The sequence below is a fragment of the Haemaphysalis longicornis genome, unplaced genomic scaffold (genome assembly GCF_048455015.1).
Source record: "Haemaphysalis longicornis isolate Haplotype H1 unplaced genomic scaffold, Haemaphysalis longicornis Haplotype H1 scaffold_5, whole genome shotgun sequence".
In the NCBI taxonomy this organism is placed as follows: Eukaryota; Metazoa; Arthropoda; class Arachnida; order Ixodida; family Ixodidae; genus Haemaphysalis; species Haemaphysalis longicornis.
The window spans coordinates 24,510,272-24,536,336 of NW_027526385.1; the positions used below are offsets into that span (position 1 = coordinate 24,510,272).

Here is a 26,065-nt window from a genome sequence, read left to right on the forward strand (position 1 = left end):
ATCAGAGTTATTGCGATAACTGTTGGTCAAAATTTCGTTGTTTATGACACAAAAATATGGCCGACAGACGCCACTCGAAGAGTCTGGATGCTTAAAAACTCGGTATTGCCATCTTCTTGAAATGGTATTGGAGCGAAGTTGTAGACTGAGTAGTTCCCAGCCAGAGCACGCACGTCACAAGAGGTTAGGGTCTGTGCAGGGTTGCTGAATGAAACCGACAGGGCGACCTGAACGTGGCACAAGACCACGTGAGCGTGTCGATTATACAATTAGAATTGGGCGAGTAGCAATGTATATCCCAGCTTAATGTCTTTTATTTATGACGTAATTTGAAGGCGGGTGAGTGCTGAGTCACAGGAAGCTTAGTAGAGAACGTCGCCTTAGGAGGAAAGTTGAGCATGCGTGATTATAATAAGAGAACGCGGGAGAATTGTACGACTCTACACTCGTTCTTTCGGAGTCACTTAATCATACGGAGTGCTGTGTTGTCCTTGCACATTTTATTCGTATTACTGTTGAATCAGAAAGTCAGTTAACCCGCCGCGGTGCCTCAGTGGCTAAGGCGTTGCGCTGCTGAGCACGAGGTCGCGGGTTCGATTCCCGGCCGCGGCGGCCGCTTTTCTGATGGAGGCGAAAAGCAAAAACGCCCGTGTGTACGAGATTTAGGCGCACGTTAAAGATCCCAAGGTGGTCAAAATTAATCCGGAGCCCTCCACTACGGCGTGCCTCATCGCCTGCTTGCGTCGACGCGTTAAACCCTACAGTCAATCAGTCAGAAAGTCAGTTAATTAAGGAGAGCATGTGCGGAATCGGGACCGCTTTTTGCCGTTTGAACTAGCCGTAACTACGGAGTACGGTGACTCACCCATAATATTTTGAAACATGCCCAGATGACGTATTTGCACAATACGGGGTAGAAGTTCAATGTTATGTGTATACTACGGCATATCGCTACAACATTGAGGTTGATGAAAAAACAGAAAACGCAGAATCTAACAGCCAAAGGCTTCGCCCACACACCTGTTGCTAGCTCGGACTTCGAGCACCTGCGGTCACTTCGAAAGCGATTGCGCTTTCCTATATAAAATTGTGTACTTGAACGTTGCGCTGTGAGACCACTGGCAAAATTTTGTTGGACGCTGTCAACTTTTGAAGACGCCTAAGGTGAGTATTCCGCGTACCCCGACCTCTCTGCGTTACCAGATATCATGCGTAGCAATATTAGTTGATTAGGAAACCTAAAGTGTTTGCTGCAATCAGCTTTCCATGTTATTGAGCTTGAAAAACCTTTCCCTCCCGCACAATCTTTCTGGGAATGTGTCCGTGTAGTGCTACTCTGCAGTTTCTCGAGCATTTCTGTAAAAATCTCGGCTTTTCATCTGTTTCTTTATTGATAGGTGTAAACCAATTAACTAACAGAAGAGTAAAAAAGAAAATGTGAAGATTTTGCATGATAGGAAGAAATAATTTTATAGTCCCCTAACAAAAAGTATTTCCGATGGATGTGGTAAGCAGGCGAACGGCAATACTCGAAGAATCGTTAATTCTTACCTCTCCGAGGAAGCACTCCATACAGAAAAAGTTGCATACAAATAAAGCAAAACATAAGAAACTTTGTACATAACCTTAATAAGAAAAAGCTTTGGAACAATAATGACACACTTATTGCTGCAACGTGCGGTAAAAAGCAATTATTCGTTTAGAGGTATTGAGCACGAAACACCAATCAAATATAGCGAAAGCAATGTTATGTACATTTAAAAATTCTGGTATTATCTGCGATACTGTTTTGCGTGCCGCAAATTTCCTCTCTTTGTATGGGAAGTGTTGACTCGCAGTATGTGTTTTCGTGCCCTAGCATAAAACTTCAAAAAAGCTCGGATTTGATATAATTGAGTAGAAAACCACAAAAAAAATGTTCCCCTTCTCGTCAGAAGCTGCGCAGTGTGTATTCTGCGATTTCAAAGATGTTGAAGAGCATGACTCCGAAATGGTACATCTGCATTCACGCAAGAAACCGTTTTAACTACACGCAACTTTCCCGTATGCGCTTTTGCAGCCTTTTCACATAGCAGGAGCAATAAGGCAAAACTGAATGCACACTTGAAGAACAAAGCTTATTTTTAACGCTTATCGGTTCATAGAATCTAATATTAGAAGTCCCTCCGCTAAACGACGTAAAAGGCTGAAACGCGAAGCTTTCTCGCGTGCGAAAACCAAATGGGGAAGTGCCAAGGTCATAGCCGCTGCAACCAAGGTCCGAACGTCAAGGATCAAAGTGAAAACTGCCTGAGAGTCAAAGGTTATACTCTGGCGGCGGCAAAGATATCTCTCACGAGAAAGCTGAGAGCCCCACACCGGTCGTCGTCGTTCGACGATCGCCGTCGTCCAAAATTGAAACGGCCAGTCTAAAACCAAATCCACTTCAACTCATCCAAAGTCGAAACGTATTTTTTATGTATTTTTATTTATTTATTTATTTATTTATTTATTTATTTATTTATTTATTTATTTATTTATTTATTTATTTATTTATTTATTTATTTATTTATTTATTTATTTATTTATTTATTTATTTATTTATTTATTTATTTATTTATTTATTTATTTATTTATTTATTTATTACAGATACTTTCAGGGCCCGTTTGGCACCGCAGAAAAGAGACGGGAAACACAAGATAGTGTGCAGTTTTTTTACAACAGTAGAATTATTCAGATGCGCATATGACAACAAAAAACGTCTGCTATAAACACAAAAGCAACATAATACAGATTTCATATGGTTATCCTATGAACGATAGGCGTTATGTACGGCCGTTTTGTACGTTGGACATTAGCTTTTACGGCCAGCTAATGTCCGCGTCGTGAATCCAAGGGAAATACTGTGTGGCCTGAAAGCGATAACAGCGCAATCGGATAGAAATGGGCTTCGTAACACGAGGGACACAGGTTCGAATCCAATCATGGGAAGCGTTTTTTTTTTTTTTTTCTGGTGCCATCACCTTCATGTGTACTGCCATTGTGTAAAGAAGGCTTTCCTGCAGTTCGGCTTGGTTACTAGAGCACCATCAGTGAGACCTAGAATGCTTCACTTTAATAAGAAGCCATAAGGCGTCGCCACTTTTGTATTTTTAACCGAAAGTCCAGCAGGCATCACGTGCATTCATAGCATGAAATGCTTAGATATGCTTACGTGTCCTTAAATTTTTCAACAGGATAGGCTTTAGTTTTCGGAATTTGGGCATAATTTTGTGTAGGCGCGAGACTCCGCAGAGATTTCTCGACGTGTATACGCTAGTTTAAATTCACTGGAAGGAGACTGCGGGGCATGCAGGCGGCGTCAAATAATCACCGACTTGTCCGCAGTCTTGGGAAGGGATTCATCTTTAAAGTGTACTTCTTGGTAGGGAAATATTGTGCCTCATTTGTTAAAGTTAAAGCTCAATTTTAAATAATTTAAGCCGCAAAAAAAATATTTGAACCAGATGTGACTTGCCTTTTCAACAATTAGTCCATTACTGCCATGAAAACTTGCGTTGTTATATGAAGCGTAGGTTTGCATTTTCATTTATGTAACTATCTTGACCCTCGTTTCCTCCCTGGATGAGACCGCAAAACTTTCCTCGCACACAACGTAAATATTTTAAAACAGCTAGTTTTCTGGGAAACAGTTCTTAAAAGAACTCTTCTTGTGATAAATATCACTATTCTTCGTTTGGTTTATGCCAAAGCGCGGAAAAAGAGGGGTTCTAGTGAAGGCGATGCTGACTACACCGCCTGTCAATAAATCCAGGACCTGGCATGATGACATGTTTGAGAATATGTGAATGTCAAAGTGAATGTGAATGTGCTATTATGAGCAATATGAAAAGGAATACAGGAACGCATAGAAAACACCCTCAGACCAAGCTATGCGTGATACGCAGCGACCGCTGTCGTAAACAAAGTGGAAAGGGGGACACTGGTCTAAAAACTGTTCCTATCCCCGCCGTGCTTATTATCGGCTGTCGGACGATACCCGTGGACGATACCATATTATCGGCAAAATGACGTAAGCTGCTGCTTTGCAGAAATGACAGCGTGGGGGAGTGCCAACAGTTAGGGGAAGAACGCCCTCCTTCCCTCTTTGATTTTCACAGCGCCATCCGCGTATCGTTCCGAGTCTGTTTGCCACGCGTTCTCGTGTTCCCTTTCATTTGCTCATAATAGTACTTGCTTTACAAGCTTCATTTTAGGTTAAAACAGCGATGTTTTTATTTGGTGTAAACAAATATTTTAGAAGTCTGACGACCTAATTACCCGCAATGTCTCGACATCAATAAACACTTGAGTACACGTTAAGAAGACGAGCAGGAAGAATGTTTTGTTGCAAACAAAATATTCCGCGGCTGAAAGCGTGAAAGAAAACATGTGTAGCGAAGCTCGATGACGTCATCTGAGGTGTAAGCTCAAGGTGGACGGCTCGTGTCACACCACAGGAGAAAACGGCGACGTAGGCCTTTGTTTGGGCAGGGTTCTTCGTTCGACAGAACAGCGGTCCACAGAAGTCTACACCGACAACGTCGAACGGACTGGATTCGGTAATACGATCTCGGGGTAGAGGCGCAACTGGAGCTGTTTCTGGTGTGAGTTTGTGCCGACGACAAAGCAAGCATCCGTGCAGCACTGTCTTCACCACTTGACGACCCTTGATAATCCAAAATCGGTCTCTCAGTTCTGTGAGAGTGCTGTCAACACCCGCGTGCAACAGGCGCTGGTGGGTTGCGATGATTAGTAGCCGGGAAAAGTCGTGACGGCCCGGGAGGATGACGGGGTGACGGGTGTCGACTGAGGATACTAACTGCTGTAGGCGTCCGCCGACGCGCAGGATTCCATCGTCGTCCAAGAACGGCCTTAGTAAAATGAGGCGAGTTGCAGTTCCGTCACGCTGACCACGTGACAACGCTCGTATATCCTCGGGAAAAGCTTCGTTCTGTATAAGCCGGAGCCAGTAGCGTACCGCTTTGAGAACTTCATCGCTCGTCAGTGGTCCTTTTGCTGAATGCGTTAACTTTCGCCTATTTTCGAAGAAGCGATGTATCCAGGCAGTAACCCGAAGAAGCCTGGAGTACCGACTGTACGACTTGATAATCAGCAACGGTTAAGCTAGCGTTGTTACTAGCGCGCATGAAGCTGTCTGTAGAAATGGCGGTTCACCGACGTGCACAACTCTTTCTCTGTCCGTGGGCCTATCCTGGGATTGCAGTGCGATCCAATGTGGGCCATGCCACAACAATTCTGTGACTGCGACAGCGGATGCGGCAACGCCACGAGTAATCAAATCGGCTGGCTTATCCTTGCTGCGACAATGAGCCCACGTCCCTTGGCCTTGTGTCAGACGTTGTATCTCGGACACGCGATTTCTCACGAATGGCGGCCATCAGCTCGGTTCCCCCGCAATCTAATGCAGGGCGATTTTTAAATCGGTCCAGAAGAAAGATAGAACTTCTGACAGGCACAGAGAATATGTAGCGAAAGGGAACCAGAAAACCAGACGTGCGGCTATCAATGATGCCTACGAACGACTGCCGCGAGAGCCCCACTCGTGGAGCGAGCCCCCGCTGCCTGCCTCCTGGCGCGCTTCTTTCTTTTTATTCAAAAAAACATAGCGGCGTGCCACAAATGCAACATTGTGCAGCACCGTATTGTACCGTAGCATTCCTTGAATTTTTGTGGTGTGCTAATTTGAACTGACAGCAGTTTTATAAGTAGTTTGTCATCAGTTCAATAGCAAATCCCTAATGCCTTACATCAGAATCTTTTTATAGAAAACAAATATTTAACTATATAAAATCTTTTTTAACATATAAAGAAATACATACGTCACAATTTTTCTTCAATAATGTCAATTGTTTGATACTTACATTTTACCAGTTTTTCTTTAGTTTCTAATCCGGTCTATTGTTCCGCTATTATTAAAATGTCCATACGTAAATCAGAGATCCCCGCGTTGATAACTTCCTCAATTACTTTTGGTAAGGACTAGTTCAACGAGGAAGGACGTGTACTGCCTCAGTAATTTGTTTCCCTTTCAATGTGTATTAGTACACTTTCGTAATTTTAATTTTTCAAGAGGTATTACAATACTTAAAATGAGATTGTAGTTCTCGAGGAGTGCCTGCCCAAAGAGATACGCAGCAGATTTTTTTCGCCGTGCTTTGGTGTCATCAACATTTGATGCCAGTATGTTTGTCTGGTGTATCAAGCATGTCCGCAAATTCCAACGCTCTGATCGAAAGAAAGCAATTGAATGCTGTTTTCAGGAGCAGTTGTGCTGGGACCCAAATCGGCTGTATACAGGGAATGAGCGACAGAAAACAGCAAAAAGTGCGCTTTGAAACCCTCTGCACAGGACGGCCGGCCTGCGGAGTGCCGTGACTGAAGAGTTTACATCCACATCTCTTTTCAAGTAGGCGTGGAAATTATTTATGTATTTTCACATTTTCCTGGGATAACCAAAACCAATCACAAAGTATTCATGTAAACGGCCTGCGTGCGAGCTAAGTTCGTTCGGCCTTTTTAATTAATTTTGGTTCCTGGCGATGTCAGGGTTGGCCACTATAGCAAAGACACTGATGTATATAACACTTCTTTAGTTCTTGAATCAGTTATACCTATCCGCCGCAGTTTTTATTCAACAAACAGATTCCTACGCGAGAATGGCGGTTGCACAAAGTTTAAGCATATGGCGAGCGCTGAGCGAACGTGCAAAAATTGAATCGAATTTTCCTTCCACAGGGGTGTAATTTAAAAAATTCTGGTCGCGTCGTTATTCACCTGTAAGGACAAAAACATAAAATTTTGTTATCTCGATTGGGTTGGCAACCCTTACGAGTAAAAAGGAATTGAATGTACCAACGGGAAGTTTTGAGTAATTTGTTTAAACACGTAATATTACGAAAATTGTGATCTTCTGTGTTAAGTAATACTTATGCCAATTCTTATTAAACAGTGTTTAGGTACGTTTATCATTACCTGGTCAACGAAAAACAGTTGAATACCTCAACTGGCCTTAGATAAAAATGAAATATCTGAAAATTTATTTTGGCCCTTTTCGGTTGCTCCCGGATTATTTTTTTTTATTTTAAAAATAACGAGCTCGCACATTAATGATAAAAATGTTACCATTAAATCTGAAAAAGTTTGAACCAGCAGTTTGACTAGGCCTTGACATCACCCGTTAGCCCTTTTCGGCGCATCAGGTGTGTCATTTAAAATTTCTTTAGCCTTTTCTAGCGTCAAAAGGCAAAATCTTGAAAGTTGGTTTAGTCCACTTGCATTTGTAGCATGTATCGGAAAAAAATCAGTAGATTACGTCTATCATTAGGGCAGGTATTGAGAAATTTCTAAAAATACCCACGTTTCTCCGAAATGCGGATTGTCTCTATTAGTGCTGCTTAGAACAAAACCAAAACCGTACTGTTTAGCGATTATTACTAGCTAAATATATCACAAAACTTTAATTTCATGTCTTGTCATGATAGTGAGGCAATCAAAAATTAGCGAAGACACAATTTAGCCATATTCGCTGCGTAAATATTTATTTACAGCCCCGTTTATGCACGGCCGTTGCCGTTTCGATGACAGGAACAAGGAGGGAGGTAGCCACCATTAAAAGACAGCACTCTTGACGTCACTATTCACGTCGCACCACGGCCAGCCTGGGCGCGCGCGCAAGAGCGAGAGAGCCAGCGTGTCCATAGCGGTTTTGGTAGCACGCATCAGGGCAACATGACGGCAGTCCCAATACTGTGACGGGGCAGACCTCCGCAGTTTTATGCGAGGCCCATAGCGCAACACTCAACTCGTCATTCTCATGCCAATGTCAAAAGGGTATACACTCTGACCTTCCTCGTTCGTGAAGATAGTACAATGGATTAAAGTTTGTTATACTGAATGGTTACTGATCAAACTTTCTGGGAGATATCTTCATATAAAAGGAAGCTTTGTACATAATATACCAGCTATAAAATTTCGTGTTAGGACTCTTAAAAAAGTAGAATTTCCAAAATTCACACCTTATAAAGCCCCTGCGCCATGATGGAAATGTTCATACAAAATTTCAGGTTTTCAGGAATAGCAGTTTCCTTGGCTTTGTACATTCAATAAGTCAGTCAGTGCACTGGACGCTTCTTCTAGATGAGGAGCAGCTTATGGCGGGGCTGTGCCCTTCCCTCCCGCGTCCGCCGTCCACTCTCCACTGCGCATGCGCGTCTCTCATCTATTCTCCTCTCCTCCAGCTGTATAAACGCAGGTGCGCGCGCTGCGCGGCATTCAGTCTGCTCCAAGACACCGCCTGCGCCTGTTCTGCTCCGGTGCTGTAGGATGAGTTCGGATGGAACCGACAGCCCCGTCAGCATTTGGGCTGACGCAAGTACAAGCAGCATGGGGGTTCGGCGCAAGTTCCCATTTCGTAGTACCGATAATGAATATAAAGACATAAACAAATGGAAACTTGAGTGAACTCCCATGCTGCTTCACATCCTACTCGTGGTTCCCCTATAGGAAGATGGTGTAATTTTTTCATATGTACCGATAAAACACAATTTCTCGATCAATTATATTCCAGTGACGATTTTGTATTACCAAACTGATTTTTTTTATTTTTAGGAATGTTTTCACGAACCCAATATTGTTTAGAGCGAAAATATCGGGGAACTTTCTTTTACTGTCAGAATACTCTATCTATGGAATGCCGCGTAGTCCGAAGTAACAATCATACCGGATGCCGGAGAGGCTAGAGTAGATAGGTGCAATTAAGCTTGGAAGGATCGCTTGGACACGAGCACCACTTCATCGCCAGAGAAGGATCCAGTCAGCCCGGCCGTAGTAGCGGTCTCCCACCTCCCATGACTGATCCACCCATCACTCCGCCCTCACTCCCAAGCCGCTGTAGAGCACCTGAACACGGCAGCGTCTGTCCAGCGATACAGCAGAGGGTACTAAGAATCTCTGGGTCTCTGCGAATCTTGGCAACTTTCAAGGCACAAACTCTGTTTAACGAGGGAAGCATAGCTATACTATTAGAAAACCCTTCGGACATTAAGTGAGATATCATAGACCTAAGCGAGGTTACAAGAACAGGAATAGGCTTTGTGGAATTCAGTAGCGGGCATATTCTGTGCTTCCCAGTACTGGAGCTAAAGAAAGAGCAAGGGTTGGGATTTGGATCTACAGGGAGATGGCAGGAAACGTAGAGGAAACTTTCAGTAATAACAAAAAAGTAGGAGCTGCTGTGATCAAACTAAACACGCGATAAATGTTAAAGATAGCAGCTGCGTACGCACCAATAGCTAGGTAAGATGATGATACAGTAGATACTTTTACTAAGAGATTCAGTCAGCAATCATTAAGGAAACAATTCACGATTGCGAAGAGAAACCTTAACATAAAAGTAGCTGATCGGAGCATGGAAAAGATCTGTGGGAAACTTTAGAATAGGCGCGGGCCCCACTCCAGGAGATACACCCATTCCATTTGTGGAGACAAATCCCCTCAGGGTAGTTAGTACATCCCTGTACGAACGAAATTCTACGAAACAGACAAGGAAAAGTCCCTACAGTAGAACAAATAAATGAAATTGGCTTCATTTAGATAACAACCCAGGAATGGCAGCAATGATGCAGGATGTCGAGGTGCCAGGCAAGATTCGGGTAATGATCATAGGATGGTTACGTGCCAACTAATGATGCATTTCCAAACAGAAAGAACGTATCTTGTGGAAAGAAAGAAACCTGGCGTGGAGTCAATCAGAGCACGATGCGAGAATTTAAAATAATCATTCAAACCATTTCTCCCTTTTTGAATAAGGAGAACAATGTTATTGTAGAGAGGCTAAATGAGAACCTAACGAGATCAATCACGAAATCGGCAGCAAGTGTTGGACAAACACAATGCAGATAGCAAACTGGAACACTACCATAGAAAAGCAAGGATCCAATTGCGAGATGTTAGAACATGGAAGAGTCGCGTAGGGCAGACCAAATTGAATTATCAGAGCTCTAAAGATTGATTAACAGAATTAAAACAAATGCTATTCGTGCCTACAGCATGGCAGTGATTGAGGAAACGCTGGAAAAGAGGAGGGAGCTTAGGAACTACTAAGAAGAATCTACCTACGCCCTCAGAGATGAGCAAGGCAACATAGCACACAACATCAATCAATCAATCAACATGGCCAAGATATTCAAAATAGCCGAATGATTCTACGACAGGCTACATGCGAGCGACGTTCAACCAGGGGAAACTGGTGAGCGTACAACCTTAGTTTACGGCGTGCCACTAGTAACTAAACAGGATTAGGAAGGGCTGTCGAGAGCATGTAAAATAAAAAGCTTCACGTTGTCGTATAAATAATAAATCTTTAAATGAGAAAATAGATATTTTACTGAAAAAACTTGCCGCACACTTTTCAGAATTCATAAGGACTTTAAAAGTGCCCTTGGCCTGAAAACGCGTGAATAATTGTGATTCACAGGGAGAGCCAGGCACCTTAACAAGTAGAGACCCATAAGCGTACCAGCTGTTTAGCAAAACAATAGTTAACTGCATAAGTGACAGCCTAGATTCCCAACAATCCTGAGAGCGGGCTGTGTTCGGGAAAGCATACTCAACGCTGAACCATATTCGTATAATCAATCAATATAAACATCCGGAGAGTACAGCAAATCCCTTTGCATGGCATTTACAGACCATAAAAACCGTGTCATTCAATAGACAACGGCGCAACGTTAAAGGCTCTAGAGGACAAAGGAATTGAAGAGACCTATACCAGCAAGGTATGGGCAGTGTAATCCTTTTCGAAAAAAGCGAGAAGTTCCCTATCCAGAAGGGAATGCAACTGGACAATACAATCGCTCCAAAATTGTTCACAACATGTCCGGAGGTGTTATTCAAGGAGCATGGCTGGGAAAAGGTAGGGTTGCACATTCACAGAGGATGGTGGTGTCACTTGAGGTTTGCAGACGCAATAGTCTTGCTTACTAAATCGGCCGAATGACTGCAAATAATGATTGAAGAAATAAAATGAGAAAGCTTCGCGTGGAGTTAAAAATAAATATGAACAAATGGTACGCAATGATGAATAAATATGCTTATTGTGCCCCAGTTTTCATAGTTACCGAAACGCTCAAAAACGCAGAAGATTTTAAAAATAATGGCCAGATGGCCTCAGCTGATACAACTACGACAAAGAAATCGGGTGCAGAATCGCAATTGCGTGGTGTTCAATCCGCAAGCAGTCACAACAAATGAAGAAGAAACTCCCAAAGTCCAAAAAGAATCGTACACAACCAAGAAATGTTGCCGGTGATTAAGTATGGAGCCGAAAATTGGTGCTTTACGAAAAAACTGGCAAGCAAACTATCATCAGTCCAGCGGGCCATGGAGCGAATAATGATGCAGGGAACACTTAGGGATAGGTAACGAGCATCGTGGATCCCGGAACAAATTCGAGCGGAGGACAGCATAGCTCAAACCAAAAAAAAATTAATTTACCCTCGCCATGTAGTGAGATGAACCGACAACAGGTAAACCACGCGGGTAACAGAATGAATGCCGAGAGACCGGTCTAACCAGCAGAAGGTCATAAACTCGATGCAGACCAGAGATAAGAAAATACGAATGCGAAGATTGGACTGGAGCTGCGACTACCGCAGTGAATGGAGGTCAGTGAAGAAGCCTTCGTCTAGCAGTGGACCTACATAGGCTTTTATTGGTGATTCGCGTGGTGATGATGGTCATTTATTACCTAGTATAACTGAAGTTCAGTGTTATATACGCGAACCAACAAAAAAAAAACAGGCGCTACATTGGTCGATGTTCACCCAAGCTTTTTTCTGGGCTGCCTGGTAACATTAAAAAACTGCGCCTAGCAGCTGCACTAAAATAGAAAAATGTGGTACCGAAAACATTACGCCCACTTCCCCGCGCGGGAACCCTGGTGTGATGCAACGAATCTCATGGGGGGTTCCATTGGCGTTTTCCATCGTATTGTATACGCTTATAGCAGGGATTCTCACGTGAATGGGAGGTGGGCGTAATTTTCCATTTTCACCGTCCAATGCACATGCAGTACATGTATGCTCAGGTACGGTCTTTATTGCAGACTAGAAGGAGTGCCTTGTGGCCCGTAAAGTGCACAGTTATGGGCTGTACGATCAAGCAATCGTCGAGTACTGCGAGAGAGTGCAAGGGTAACGCGGACGACCGTCGACTGAGACCGTCGGAACGCGGCATGCCGCTTTATATTCACAGCGCCCGAAGGAGACGAGAGCGCGGAGAGAGAGAGTACTGCACATGCGCAGCACGCGCAGTGCCGCCAACCGGCGCCTAGCAACGGAGTGAGAGCGCGCTGCGCCAACCCGCAGCTGTTTGGGAGAGAGTGTTCGCTATCGGAGAGAGGAGAGGAGGAGAGACGCAGCTGTGCGGACAACGCCGGACAGACGCAGGAAGGACCTAGGGGCGAGCATGAGATGCGTTGCATCTAAAATTCCACACTTCGTTTAGACTTCCGAGATGAAACTGCAAAGTGAAAGAGTGTCCATGACATTGTTCTCCCTACGGGTGCGGTGTCCGCTACACGTTCTGCAATTGAACTAACGGAGGCGCACCAGATTCGCATTCTTTAACAACCATCGCATGTTCTGTGAGATACAAAGATTTGCGCACTCTAAGCGGCAGCCACGGACGGCAGGGCACCCAAGTTGTTTTGTCGAATGCGCCGACAGCGCTACCGGTGCCTCCTCCGGCGACATGGTTCCCTTGGTAGTTTTTAGTTTTCCTGCTAGGCCACACCGCTATCTCACTTGCTTCACGTCCCGGTTGGCGTCACCCGAAACGTGGTGAAATGGCACGAAAGTAGAAACGCATTTCATATGGTAATGTGTTGAAAGTTAAAGCATCTGTCGCCGCCTAATAAACACTGAGAGGGTTAGGGGCGTTTGAACGTTCTTCTAAGCCCAACTTGGTAGTTGTCTTTATTGTCCTTTAAAGTATACAGGAAGAAGCCCTATCTGAGCCCCTCTGAAAACACGTGCTTCACTTTGCCAAACGCATTACATACGTTTAAAAACTCAAATGCCACTTCGTTATGTTTTTTCCAGTATGCCCGACATCAACGGCGTGACCGCACTACGGAGGAAGGACTCAATCCCAGAACCAGAGAACGCTGAAGCTTACGACGTAAACGTCGAACGCTACGCCGAATCCCATGCTCAAATACTGGATAAATTCCACCTGGCTTTCCGGCGGTGTGGCTCCGAAGAGCATCAGCAGTATATCGATATCGGATGCGGACCTGGAAGCTTTACACTCAAGTACGGCCGCTTTTTAAAGCAAAGCTTTCTACCGCTACGAGCTAAATGTTCATTCGTGGCGAGCGTGACAAGAAACTCCCAACGTGCTTAAGGAGGAAGAAAGCGGTTCGCAGTCAAGGAACACAGTTTAAATGGCGGGACCATTGGTTACCCAGTGTTCCCCGCAGCGTAGGTGCCTGCTCAAACAGGCGGGAACGTCCGGGGGACGGCTTTGTCGTCTGCTTTAGCGACGGTTGTCTGGGACAGGTTTTTGCGCAGCTTCGCGTCCGTTGCGTGCTTCCTTCGCACGGCCTAATTATGTTGTTCGAGAGCACCTTCTTTTTACCCGGAACACGACGGAATTAAGTGGTGGTACGGCAAATACACGTTAAAGATTGGTTTGCACGGCGGGAAAACCAAATGTAGAGATCATATACAGACATCTGGCCGCTAGACAAACACTGTATTTGGTCACAGCTCGCCACGAATGGGGCGCCGTTTTCTAAATTGGTGAATACTAATTTCGTTGTATTTTGACAGGTATCAAAAAAGGCGAAAGAAACAACTGGTTGTTATAAATAGCGCTTATAAGAGTTCCCTCAGCGTTCTAGGAATTCTCAAACTTACTAAAATAACTAGTTTAAATCGGTATAAATGACAATCACTAAGCTTAAATGCCGAATTGTTTTGTAGCCCGCTCTTATGTCGCGCGGTGGTGCAGCACCGACTTGGCACATTAGGATGTCTAGGTTCCGCTGTCTCACCGTTCGAATGACCCTCTTGCCGTTTTCTTTCTGCCAACGCAAGTACGGGCTACATCGGTGGCGTCCGCCCCTCTAGCCCATCCGTGGTCAACGCTTGTGCGTTCGGGACGACGCCCCAGCAAATTCTAGATAACGGCAGGCAGAATCTCTGGTTTCACTCTTTGTAGAGTCACGTGTGCCACTTCGAGTGACGTCGCATGGGAAATTGTTGTGGTTGTCGTTTACAGCTTTGCTTTCCAACCAGTTTCCCAACGTGGATTCGAGCCAACTTTTAAGTGCGAATGCACTTTATAAGCGACCCCAAACCTTCCACCGCCGGCGGCGGCGTCTGCAGTCCTCTCCCTAGCAACGGCGTGGAGCGGAGAGGAGCGTCGGTAGCAACGGCGCGGTGACGTCACTTCACCACGTGACCGCGCTCGCTCCGCCTCCTCGCCGTGGCTGCGCGGGTGCGCGCCGCTCCCCGCACCGCTCCTCGCGCCGTGACGTCATGGTATGACGTCACAGCGCGCCTCCTCTCCCCAGCAGCTGCCGCGCGCCTCTCCACCGTGACGTCACACTCTCTCCTCTCCCCCTCGCTCGGCTGCAACTGCCGTGCACCGCTGTCCCTCTCCCCTTGCGCTCGCCTCCTCTCTCATCCACCTGGCTCTGCGCGGCGTACCCTCCTATATATGCAGCGATAAACTGCCAGACCTCCGTGGGTCGGCTCGCGCGCGCTCACGGGTGAATGCCAACGGATTTTAACTTTACTCCCCCTCATAGCATCACCCCGTGCATTCGCACTTAACCATGTTCACCCTCGGGGAAATGCTTGGGAGTTTTTTTTTATACTAAAAGTCTCGCAAGCCTCAACGTTCGTTCAGCGTCTTTCAAGATGGTATGCGATGTCAACCTGAAAAGATGTAGAACTCGGGAATGGTACGTAATAATGTAAATGTCAGAGAAATTGTTTCAAACATATCAGCATTTAAAATCAACTCTCGGGCAGGGTACCTGAAAGATTTATCGTTGCCCTACTTTCGCATTCGTTCATGGAGCTACTGCAAATTTGTCAAAGTTTTCTAATTCCAATATTCTTTTTTTACCTATACAAACAAACTACATTCTTGATTTTTTTCTGGCTGAAATTGCTCGCCGACAGTTGCGTTCTTCTTCGCCAAACAACCTTAAATGATAAAGTTGCCACCCTCCAAGCAGGCCTTGATAGAATTTCTGTTTGGTGTTATAATTGGTCAATGCCACTGAACACTACCAAATGTAAATGTGTGTGAGTATCAAGAACTTGCAGAGCTCCGCCTACCTAGTTCCTCAATAACGTTGCTTTAGAGTTTGTCAACAGTTATAAATATTTTCCGCTCTAATAACCTCCAACCTGGCTTGGCGTGTTCACATTGATTATGTCGATATTATTGCTAACAGTATGTTGGCCTATTTGCGCGGTAATTTCGCTAAACCCATTTCCTCAATAAAACTCCGTTTATAAAAAGCCCTAATTCCTCCCGAACTGACATACCACTCTTTCGTTATGAATCCAGGCGTACATAATTTAGTACATTCACTATAAATGATGCAAAAAACACTGCCTGCTTTACACCTACCATCTATAATTGAAGAGCCAGAATAACAGCCATAAAATTAAAATTGTCTTATCCTGCCATATTTACATCTGCACGCAAATTCTTCCTCCTCACCCTGTTTATTAAAACATGTATTTATTCTTTTTTGCGTGGTAACACATTTTTCTTGCACATAATACGTAGGCTAGATCAGCACATCTTCACAATGTAGCAGTGCATCATGGCGTACAACAGTTTTTTTGTCGCATCTTGTGCATATCTTCCCTTCCGGCATTGACGGCCAACATTCAAAATGACGAACTCTTTAGAAACGCGTCTGTAAATATTGTATAAGCAGGAATCATTGATGTACCGTACAAATGTGCTAATTCTGTTCGGTTGCATTCGTGCACAGCTCCCCTCTATAATATCAGTAGGGCTGTGGGTAGCAAAAAATAAAAAAAAATTGGTTACACACGTCTCTGATGAAAGAATATACTTTTATGTTCATGTATTACACGGGGGAAGTGTTGCTAACTGGCGCCTTTTACATCTCAAAACAAAGTCCACACAACTGAAAATGTCCGTTAATGGACACAAATACTAGAAGGTCAAACATGGCTTATCCTCTACAACTAACACACAAAGATTTCGCCCAGAACAATTACAAAGCCAAGTTTCTTCTTAACCTTAAGTAAGTAAGAAGTAAGTAAGAAAACAAGTAAGAAAACGAAAGCCAGAGAGTAAATATCTTACGTTTGGCTATTCAAATTTTGTATCATTTCTTTATAATCATCATCACAAACAGCCTATTTAGATCCGCTGCCGGACGAAGGCTTCCCCAACGACCTCCACCCGTTTCTGCCCTGTGCTGCACGAGTCCATTCTTTCCTCCGAATTTTCTTATTTCATCTCTCCATCGAGTTAATGGCCTTCCTCTTCTTCTCGTACCGTGTCACGGTGTCCATTCTGTTGTCCTTGTGGTCCACCTGCTGTGAGTTCGTCGCACTACATGACCAGCCAAAGTCCATTTCTTTTTTAAGTGCGAATGCACTTCTTAAGCGACCCTGAATCACGCGTCCACCGCCGTCCGTCCGTCCGCACCACATACCCACTTAGGGCGATTGGCCAAGAAGAGTTTTTAAGTGCGAAAGCGACCCCACCACATACCCACTTAGGGCGATTGGCCAAGAAGAGTTCCTTCGCATCACCCGTGCATTCGCACTTCCCCATGCTCCCCTTCGGGGAAATGCGGGTGAATTTTTCTTATCCTCAGCAATGGAATCATCTATCCGAGTTTGTTCCCTAATCCAGGTAACTAGTTTTCTGTCCCTAATCGTTACCCCTAACATTATTCGCTCGATCGCATGTTGAGTGGACCTTAGCTTCTTTCGTAATGATTCAGCAAGTCGCTAAGTTTCCACTTCATATGTCATCATCGGCAGGACGCATTGGTTGAATACCTTTCTTTTTCGGGATGCAGGTATCTTACATTTCTTTTTTTTTCAAGTGCTCTCGAATGCACCCCATCCCGGTCTTATTCCGCGCCTGATTTCTTTCTCGTGGTTTGGATCGGCACAGGACATCTGGCCAAGGCAGTAATATTCTTGTACTTCTTCAAGTGTTTCGTCTCCTAGGCTAAAAAAGGCGCGGTCAGCATGTTGATTTATCATCCCTTTGTTTTATTCATATACACCTTTAGCCCCACAGCGAAGCTCCCGGATTGTAGTTGCTCAATCATGCTGTGGAGTTGCTCTGGAGATTTGCAGTGCAAGACTCTGTCGTCTGAAAACCTTAACTAACTCAAGTATTCACCGTTTATCCGTAAGCGTAAGTTTTCCCAGTCAAGCCTCCTGAATACACTCTCCAGACATGCTGTAAACAATTTCGGTGAGATGGTATCTCCTTGTCGCACTCCCTCTCGGATAGAGAATTTTTCACTTTGCTTGTGAAGGGTAATTTTACCAGCGCATTCTTCATATATGTCGTCTAGGAGTCGTTGGTAGGTCTTCTTTATTCCTTGATCGTTTAGGGCGTCCTTCACTACGGTGGTTCTTGTTAAACGGTAACTCAAGTGGCCCCAAATTTTTCTCATACAAAAAAAACGAACGAAGGAAATACTAAAGCGTAAGGGTTAAAAGTAGTAAAGCAGTACGCAGCTTCACGACCACCGCGACAGTTTACGTTAACGAATGCTGACGACTTGCTTCGTCGCTGCTGCCGAAACGACCTTCACTCCATCTTCGTTGCTCTAAGTGTGAGCTTCCTTCATTTTTTTTGCAAGTGATCACCACTGAACCTCACCACGGGTGGTGTACGCTATCACGTGTATTTCTCGTTTCGAGCAAGTGTTGCCGCGATAACTGCAAACGCTGAAGTTTTTTTCGCCACTCTTGGAAAATATCTCTAAGTGAGTATACTACAAACGTGCGCCGATGACGCTGGGGGTGTCGCCGCAAGACACAAACACACGATCGCTCGGCATTTCCTTGGTTTTTTAACGGCTTTGGGGTCGCTGCAATCGTGGTTACTCTCCGTAAGTGAGCATGCTCGTCTTGACAATCAGGTGCAGGGGACGCTGAGCGGTCGTTTCGGGGCACGCACACACGAGAGCTAGGCATTTTCTTTTGCTTTGTTAACTGCTCGGCGGCTGCTGCGGGGTCCGCGCTCACGTGCACCCGCAAGGCAACGTCTTTGTATTTTTAAATTCGGACACAAAAAATTACAATTTGTAAAAAGCTTCGTTCTTGAATTCTTCGATGTGCTCCAGTGTGACTGCTGACGTAGTAAAAGCATAAGTTGTCTGGGAGTGTTAGGTGCCTAATTCTGAGTGGATGTATGTGACCGGTGAGTCAACTATCTGGTACGTGCATGCATACATGCATGAATCCATCCATTCATTCATATTTATTCAGGCATGCATACACGCCTGCATGCCTACAGGCACATACATACATACATACATACATACATACATACATACATACATACATACATACATACATACATACATACATACATACATACATACATACATACATACATGCATACATACATACATACATACATACATACATACATACATACATACATACATACATACATACATACGTACGTACATACATACATACATACAAAACTACATACATGTATACATAGTTTGGCAAAACACAAGAGCTGCCAAGCATCTTCAAATGTTAACAAACAAAACAAAACTTTAATTACAAATAAATAACGATGAACTAGTCACAATTAAGCAATGACTCCTTTATTCATCAAAATTTAGCGGCATACCCATGTGCCCGTCAATCGAGCAAACCACCCACAGCACAACGCCCACCCACAAAACACTGGCGATGGCGAAAATACACAACGAAATCACAAAAATCAATCAATCAATCAAGTTCTGTCAACCGGCTTTCTAAATTTATTATTACTTGCAATTCTGGGTGGAAAGCTGTCAACGCTGAAATTTGTAAACATCCTGCGGTGCTCTCTTTAAAACGTGTGCACTTCTTTCTTTTAGGTACCTGTTACCACGATGCCTTCCTTGCCGGTTGCTGGTGGCGGTAGACAGAAAGGAATCCATGGTGAAACATGCGGCTCAGACTTATCCGCACCCAAAGTTGAAGTACGCCAAGCTGGACATAGAAAAAAACGTTGGCGCCTTCGTGCAGGAGCACGGCCTATTTCATCGCGTGTACTCATTCCTGACGCTATACTTGATGAAGGGTCTGCCCCTAGCTCTCCGCAACATTGAAAAGTTGTTGGTTATGGGAGGAGAGTGCCTCCTCATGATAGAGAGCGACATCGACATTTTCCACTACTTCGCAGCCATTCTAAAATCCGGAAGATGGGCCCGATACTCTCACGTACGTATTACGCCTAGCCACAATCTCAGATATCCGCTTGAACTTTTTCTTATTCTAGTCTCGTTGAGCACATCGTTCTCTTATATTACGAAGAGGTCATTTTTATTTTTGTGACTGCTTTTTACGAGTAGGTTTCATCAATATTCTACGTTACCCTGATGAAAGCCAGGGTATTGGTGGCTAATTGGGCGAACTTCTTTTTTATTGTTTATGCCTAGCAGTTTTTTGCCGAGTACCTTCACTTCCTTTCACTTCCACAAAAATGCAGGTTTATCTGAAGTAACAAAGTTAATCGTTACAATAACGTGAACTCGACGGACTGCGTAAAAAGCGTAATGGGTAGTATATAAATTTAAACATCAAAACATAAGAAAGGTATAAAAATTAAAGTTTCGCAAAACCAATTTCCGAAGAAAATTATGCCGGGTAATTTCGTCTCACGACCAAAAAAATAAAAGGGAATATTTCGCAAGATAACGTTCAAAATGCGGATAAATAGCGAAAATGGTTGCCCGTGTTATGTCCTGCCTTTGCACAAAAATGCAGACTTCGCGGACCTAACTCCTTTAATTGTTATAAAAGCGTAAGTGGAGATGATTAGTCGGACATAGTTTTGAATAATAAAGAACTAAAATTGCCTGTAAAAGAACTTCGGAAGTACATTTAAAAGTAGAGTTAACAAAACAACAATGCAGCACTACATGCATCTTCGGGGCAAAAATTGGCGAAGTAAAGGCACTTCATCGCTATAATGGTATAAATTTACAAAGTTGGTGAAAATAAACCAAAGAAAACCTAAAATGACAAAGTAATCACAGATCTTTCTCTACTTGTACCGATATTTGGCTCTTTTGAACTCCCACTCCACAACAGTGGCAAGAGAACGCTACGCATTAGCACTGAATCCTTTGAATTTCTGCAGATTTGGTTCACATGTATTCGACTGTCCAATCAAGCCATTTTCACCCACTCTTCGAGTGTGCTTCCACGCCTGGTAGGCGTTTGTCATTCCATGTTTATTATATTTTTTTGCAAACACCAGATGCTGGAGTTACCCAAAACGTGGGCCATAGAAGACGTGCACATAATGAGGTCCTACACAACGACGCTTTTGGATTGCACAAGTTTGGTCCCACTTGCAAGCGAAGTTTTTACGCTGCCGGCGCTACAAAGGCTAGGTCCAGAGAAAATCTTGGGTAAGTGGAGATGTTTCTGAACATGTTTTTTGGTAAGTACGCCTTTACCCTTAATGGTATTTTCTACACACAATTTAAAAAGCACCTCATCATACTAACTTCATGAGAAAAAATTTTCTTGTTAACTCGAAAAACGCAGATAAATGTTGCAGGTTTTTGAATTCACCAATACATTCTAGGCCTCAAAACCCATTCAGAAAGGTGACTTTTGCATCAAGCCTGTCAACAGGACAGCTGTTTTTTCGCACAAGCATGTACACTTCGCAGCGTCTCTATAAACCACTGGACGCTCTATTGGCTGTGCGGTGTAAGAGATGATATCTGCACAGATAAATGAGCGATGGGACGGCGTAGGACAGTGTTACCGTGTAGAAATTAACGTTAGATTTTGATTCCACAGGGTACTGTGGAGAGCCCTCGGTTTTTGGAGGACTACGCTATGGTAAAAGCAACAAGTGATCACTTTATCCCAGTACAAAGGGGGCTAGTTAGTGGTAATTTTGGACACAAAAATAGGCGCTACCAAAGATAAAGGAGAAGATAACACAAAGAAGAAACCGGAACGTACCATACAGAGCGCTATTCAAAATGGTTTTGTTACCTGAGCGTTATTTGACGATGTAAACAAACACTACAAAGAAAATATTACGCACCATATACAAACCAGAGAACTAAGGGCATATTCACTATACACGTGTGCACTTAGAGGCTTTTCTACAGTAACAAGCAGTCAGGATCAATTGTATATTCTTGTTGGTAGCTAAGCACTCGGCACTCTCACGCACTCTTCATTAGGCACTGTTATGGCGTATGCTTCGAACATTTTCTTTCGAATCGACCTCTTTTATTTGCTGTCATTTTTGGGTTTTGAATAAGCAGGAATTGCAGATCTCGCAGTGATGGGCCAATCCCCTTGTTTGCTTGTCGCAAGCCACTGAACTCACCTAGCTGTCATGCTGAAGAAGGTTCGAACCGCCGAGATAATAAACCAAAGGTAGCGGGTATCGAGACACGTTTGTTGCTACACTAGGGGAATGATAGTTAAATAAATCATTTTCCCCAGGGGCGGTTTAGTAGCTATGGCAATGTGCTACTAAACCCAAGGACGTCGGTGCAGTCCGATACATCGGGACATATTTTTATGGAGGCTGCAAACAAAAACGACATGTGCCGCAAATTGGGGACCCCTTAACGATCCCAGATTGTCAAGATTATTCCTTCGCTATCGACTACGACATATCTCAGAGTGGAGTCACACCTTCCGGACTTAAAAACTCGGTAATGTGTTAAAAATGAAGACAAACAAAAACTGCAGCCCACAAAGTAGGACGGCCAGTGGAAGCCTCATGTGATAGTTAAGTATTCGCATAAGTTTCGCTCAGGTTAAAGAAACGTTGCGGTCCGACGTGAAGTCGAGATTCTCTAGTCAATGCTGTTTTAACTTATTGTCATGTGTAGAAGCGTTAACTAAGAACGCACACACCTGTAAAGTAAGTCATAATTTGGTATTTGGAATTGAACTTTCATATGATGCTCGTCCTTTTACCCTCACCATTTTCATGTTTATTTATTTATTTTGTAGTTATTACAGGTACTTTCAGGCCCAATCGGGCACAACAGAAAGGAGCGGTGCAACATAAGTGTAAAAAATGTGCATTTTTTACAACAGTGGAATGATTCAGATGCGCGTAAGACAACAATGAACGTAAACTATTTACACAACAGCAAAACGATACACAATCTGGCATGTCATTCTAAGAACAATAGGCGTTATGTAAAGCAGTTTGATGTACCGCAGTAGTTATGTGCATAATGTTCAAAATCCCAGACGTGTGTTCTTCAAATGAATGGTTGTTAGAAGGGCTGTTGTTGTAAGCTTAGTTTGTTATATTTTAAGTTCATCCTCCCTGTTGCTCAGAACCCTATCATTTTCTGCTGCAATATCACGCCAGGCAACGCAATAAATAACATACCGGTTCTTCAAAAATGTTACGAAAAGATTCATGTCGATTTTCTCTCGGTAGCTTGGCATTCATCTGCGTGCACCGATTAATGGTATAAAAAGAAGTTGGTGTATCTTTTTCGGCAGTTAGATTTGCAGCGAGCCCGTGCCCGTTCTAATTTGAGCAACAATCTGTGAACAGAAACGGTCACCCATTATCTTGTAAGCAGAGGCTTGCATTGCAGGTGAGTTACATACAAACACCGACCAGAATAATAAAACAATTTTGTTTTATATACAAACGTAATACTTTCAAACACCTATTCTCTGCGTAGAGCTTTGTCTTCCAAAAAGAAAAGTTATACACAGGCATACATCTCGACTCACAACGATTACCATGCGATGAGCAACGAGGAACACTAATGTGAGAATAAAACGCACGCGCTGACTTACTATGTTTATTCAATAGTTTTTTTCAGTTCTCTACATTTGCGGTAAGGCCTTCCGTTATCGATTGTTAGCAAAACGTTTTCACAATATGGTCGCCGATTAATTATCTTGCGTTAGTAGAGCAGCTCTGTTGTGATTCGAAAGCAATTTCGTATGGCCTTACGAGGGAGGTGTTATTGGTCGGAACTCGCCACATCCAGTACTTGCTTGTACGAAATACGTGGAATAGAGGCACACTTCGTATCACCACCGCTTGCATCGGAGATTAGGAGCGCTAGAGTAATGTTTGCTAAAGAAACTCTCCGTCTTGTGGAATATTGGTTGTTTTATCGATACCGCATTTCATGATTTGACGTTTGAGCAATTGTTGCGGGGTTGAAACGTTTATATTACCCAAAGTTGGTTTTTTTGCTCCAAGAAAAAGTGTCGTTTCATTCAGACGTACCTCGAAGTATATCCACTCAGGCCCCTTCATGTTCCCCTATCCATCGCACAGGGGGCGATGAAGGGGCTCTAATCTCCGCCTTCTCCACCATCACGTCCGGCACAGCACTAAAGGGGCAGGACAGAAAGCGCAGAAGAAATGCACCTTCGCTGATCAATACGCTCACGAAGTCTCGCCAGTCCTCTCGTACTTCGTGACAACAAATATTCGTACGATAAATGGTGTCACCTCCTGACCATTTTTCCGGACTAAAATGCAATGCCTCTCTCATATATTTTGTAATCAACATTGCGTAATCACGGCGCCATAAATTTGGGTGATAAGCCGTTTCCCACTTGTGGGGCAGTATCATGGCCGCCCCTTTAGGATGAAAGGAGAGCCAATTATGTGTTCTTCAGACGACACATTCACAAAAGAAACATTTTCCTCTTCTAATGGGGCACTCTGTGTCACCCCTTGCTAATGTTTGCAAATAGGCAATACATGAGCACGTGTTTGCGTGAGCCCCAATGCCTGTGTTCTGGTATTTATTCATTCAACACCCAAACCAATTACTTCGAACGAGAAATTCACCAGAAGTTTGTTTTGTCGCTTCTATCTTTTACAGGGACCTTTATTTCATTCAACCCAATCTATCTACATCTGGATGAAGAAGAAAAGAAGAAATTGGTTTCGTTCACTCGAGACTTCATTAAGACAATGCTTGCTGGGAGCTCCGGCGTTAGTACGGCAACCAGGAGCATTTTTGTTGTCCACGCGTGGAAACCTTCTGACCAGTCCAAAATCTCCGAAGGATACAATTCTTCTTCGGCGGGATTGTTCACAGAACCATGACTTAGCTGATGAATTAAAACAAATACACAGAAAAACCACACAGTTTTTTCGCAAGATGCTCATGCTCCATAACACCCTTGTCTCTTTTAAGCAGCTTTCAAGGAGGAATCTTAGTTTTGTGAAAAATAAGTTAACAACTCATGCTTTATTTCACAGTTGTTCGTAGACAAAGCCACATTGAAATATTCGTTACCACAGTATAACTTCAACCAATATTGTGGCGTTTTCAAGAAAGCGTCCGAATTATATTTTCTGTTTTGCTATCTTGTTTTTCTTAAAAGCTACAATAAATTTCTCCTGACGATATTGAAATTGAAAAAAAATGCTGTCGATTACCCACACGTGCTGTGATGCAATTTTTTGTCTTTGGTTATTTCTCATGAGATTTGACCTTTTTGAAGTTGCTAACAGGCTTACAGTGCTCTCTGCAGCCTGTTATTTTTTCAGTTGCTTTTCAGAAAAGCTTGCTGTAAAAAATGTCTAAAATTTGTAGACCTTTTCACCTCTCCGTACTGTTTTGTTTAATAATGCCGAAAGCATTGCTCAAGTACCAAGTTGAAGAAACGGTCACGTCCATGGAATTTTCGATGTGTGCGAAGGCAAATGGTATCCTAAATTCCGTCGTCAACATCTTGACAAGTATTTCCAACAATACCCAACATGCTTATTTTCTTTACCTATGGGAATTACCATAAGTGTGCCACGCAAAAGAAACCGCATACGGTATTTGAATTGAAAGAGGGAACCAGCGTGGGATTAAAATTGCACATGCGAAGCATCGAACACGACGTCTTCTCGGTGCTCTTCAAAATCTCTAACGATCCTAACTGGGTCGATTTCTGCAAAATTGGCAGCACAAAGCTCTCTTCACACTTTTTGATACTGTATTTTTAGTGGTGTGACATTGCTTCAAATTTGCTATACAGTAAAAGCTCGTTAATTCGACACCCATTAATACGGAAATTCGGATAATTCGGACGGCTCTATTGGTCCCGGCCAAAGCGCATGTTAGTCTATGGGACCAAACCTTCGTTAAATCGTCAGAATTCGGCCCCGCACCGCTTATTTCGGACAAATGCTGGTCTCCTGACCGATGAAGAAATTATTAATGATGTCACGGGCCCCCAGGAAGACCATGATTCTCACGAAGTCATGCGAGAAGGAGCAGCCGCGACCTCATCGCACATCACGAGAAGTATCGGAGGCGCTTTTGATATTGAAGGACGTTTGCCTGAGCAGTTCCGACAGTTCGCGTGCTGTTGCCAACTTGGAAGAGTTAAGAAAAATGGTAATGTCAGCCGGATTCTGCGAGAAAAAGCAGACGATTATTACAAAATACTTTAGCAAATTAAGGTATGCTTCTCCAACGTGATTTAATGTTGTTTTTGCTGTTAATTCATTATTTCGGCATTCAGATAATTCAGACATTTTTCCCGGTCCCGTGAGATCCGTATTAACGAGCTTTTACTGTATTTACTTTGGAAAATAAAACATTCGTAGCTTTAGGTGCACTTTCTTAATGTCAAACTTATTCGGTTAGTCGTCTGGGTAGGTAAAACGTTATGAGATCTTTTGCTATGTCATGCGCGACTTCTGCATACATCTGGCGACATTGCCCCGTCTGGCAGTTCAAGAACAAGTAGTCTTTCTGGTAATCTTTTTTTTTATTTAGGA

At 43.6% G+C, this 26,065-nt stretch overlaps 1 protein-coding gene across 2 annotated transcripts; it reads left to right on the forward strand.

The window, feature by feature from the left end:
* Window positions 1-1,076: 1,076 nt before the first annotated feature.
* On the forward strand, window positions 1,077-24,704 carry LOC144139108 (uncharacterized). Of its 2 annotated transcripts, XM_077671576.1 has the most exons (6): window positions 1,108-1,164; window positions 6,304-6,449; window positions 13,144-13,356; window positions 19,179-19,524; window positions 20,567-20,720; window positions 24,165-24,704. In XM_077671576.1, the coding sequence occupies exons 3-6, from the start codon at window positions 13,145-13,147 to the stop codon at window positions 24,389-24,391; spliced, it is 939 nt and encodes a 312-aa protein (XP_077527702.1). In that variant the 5' UTR covers window positions 1,108-1,164; window positions 6,304-6,449; window position 13,144; the 3' UTR covers window positions 24,392-24,704. The 2 variants fall into 2 exon arrangements, with proteins under 2 accessions (XP_077527701.1, XP_077527702.1); XM_077671575.1 differs by lacking the exon at window positions 6,304-6,449 and having other exon boundaries at window positions 1,077-1,164.
* The last annotated feature ends 1,361 nt before the right edge of the window (window positions 24,705-26,065 follow it).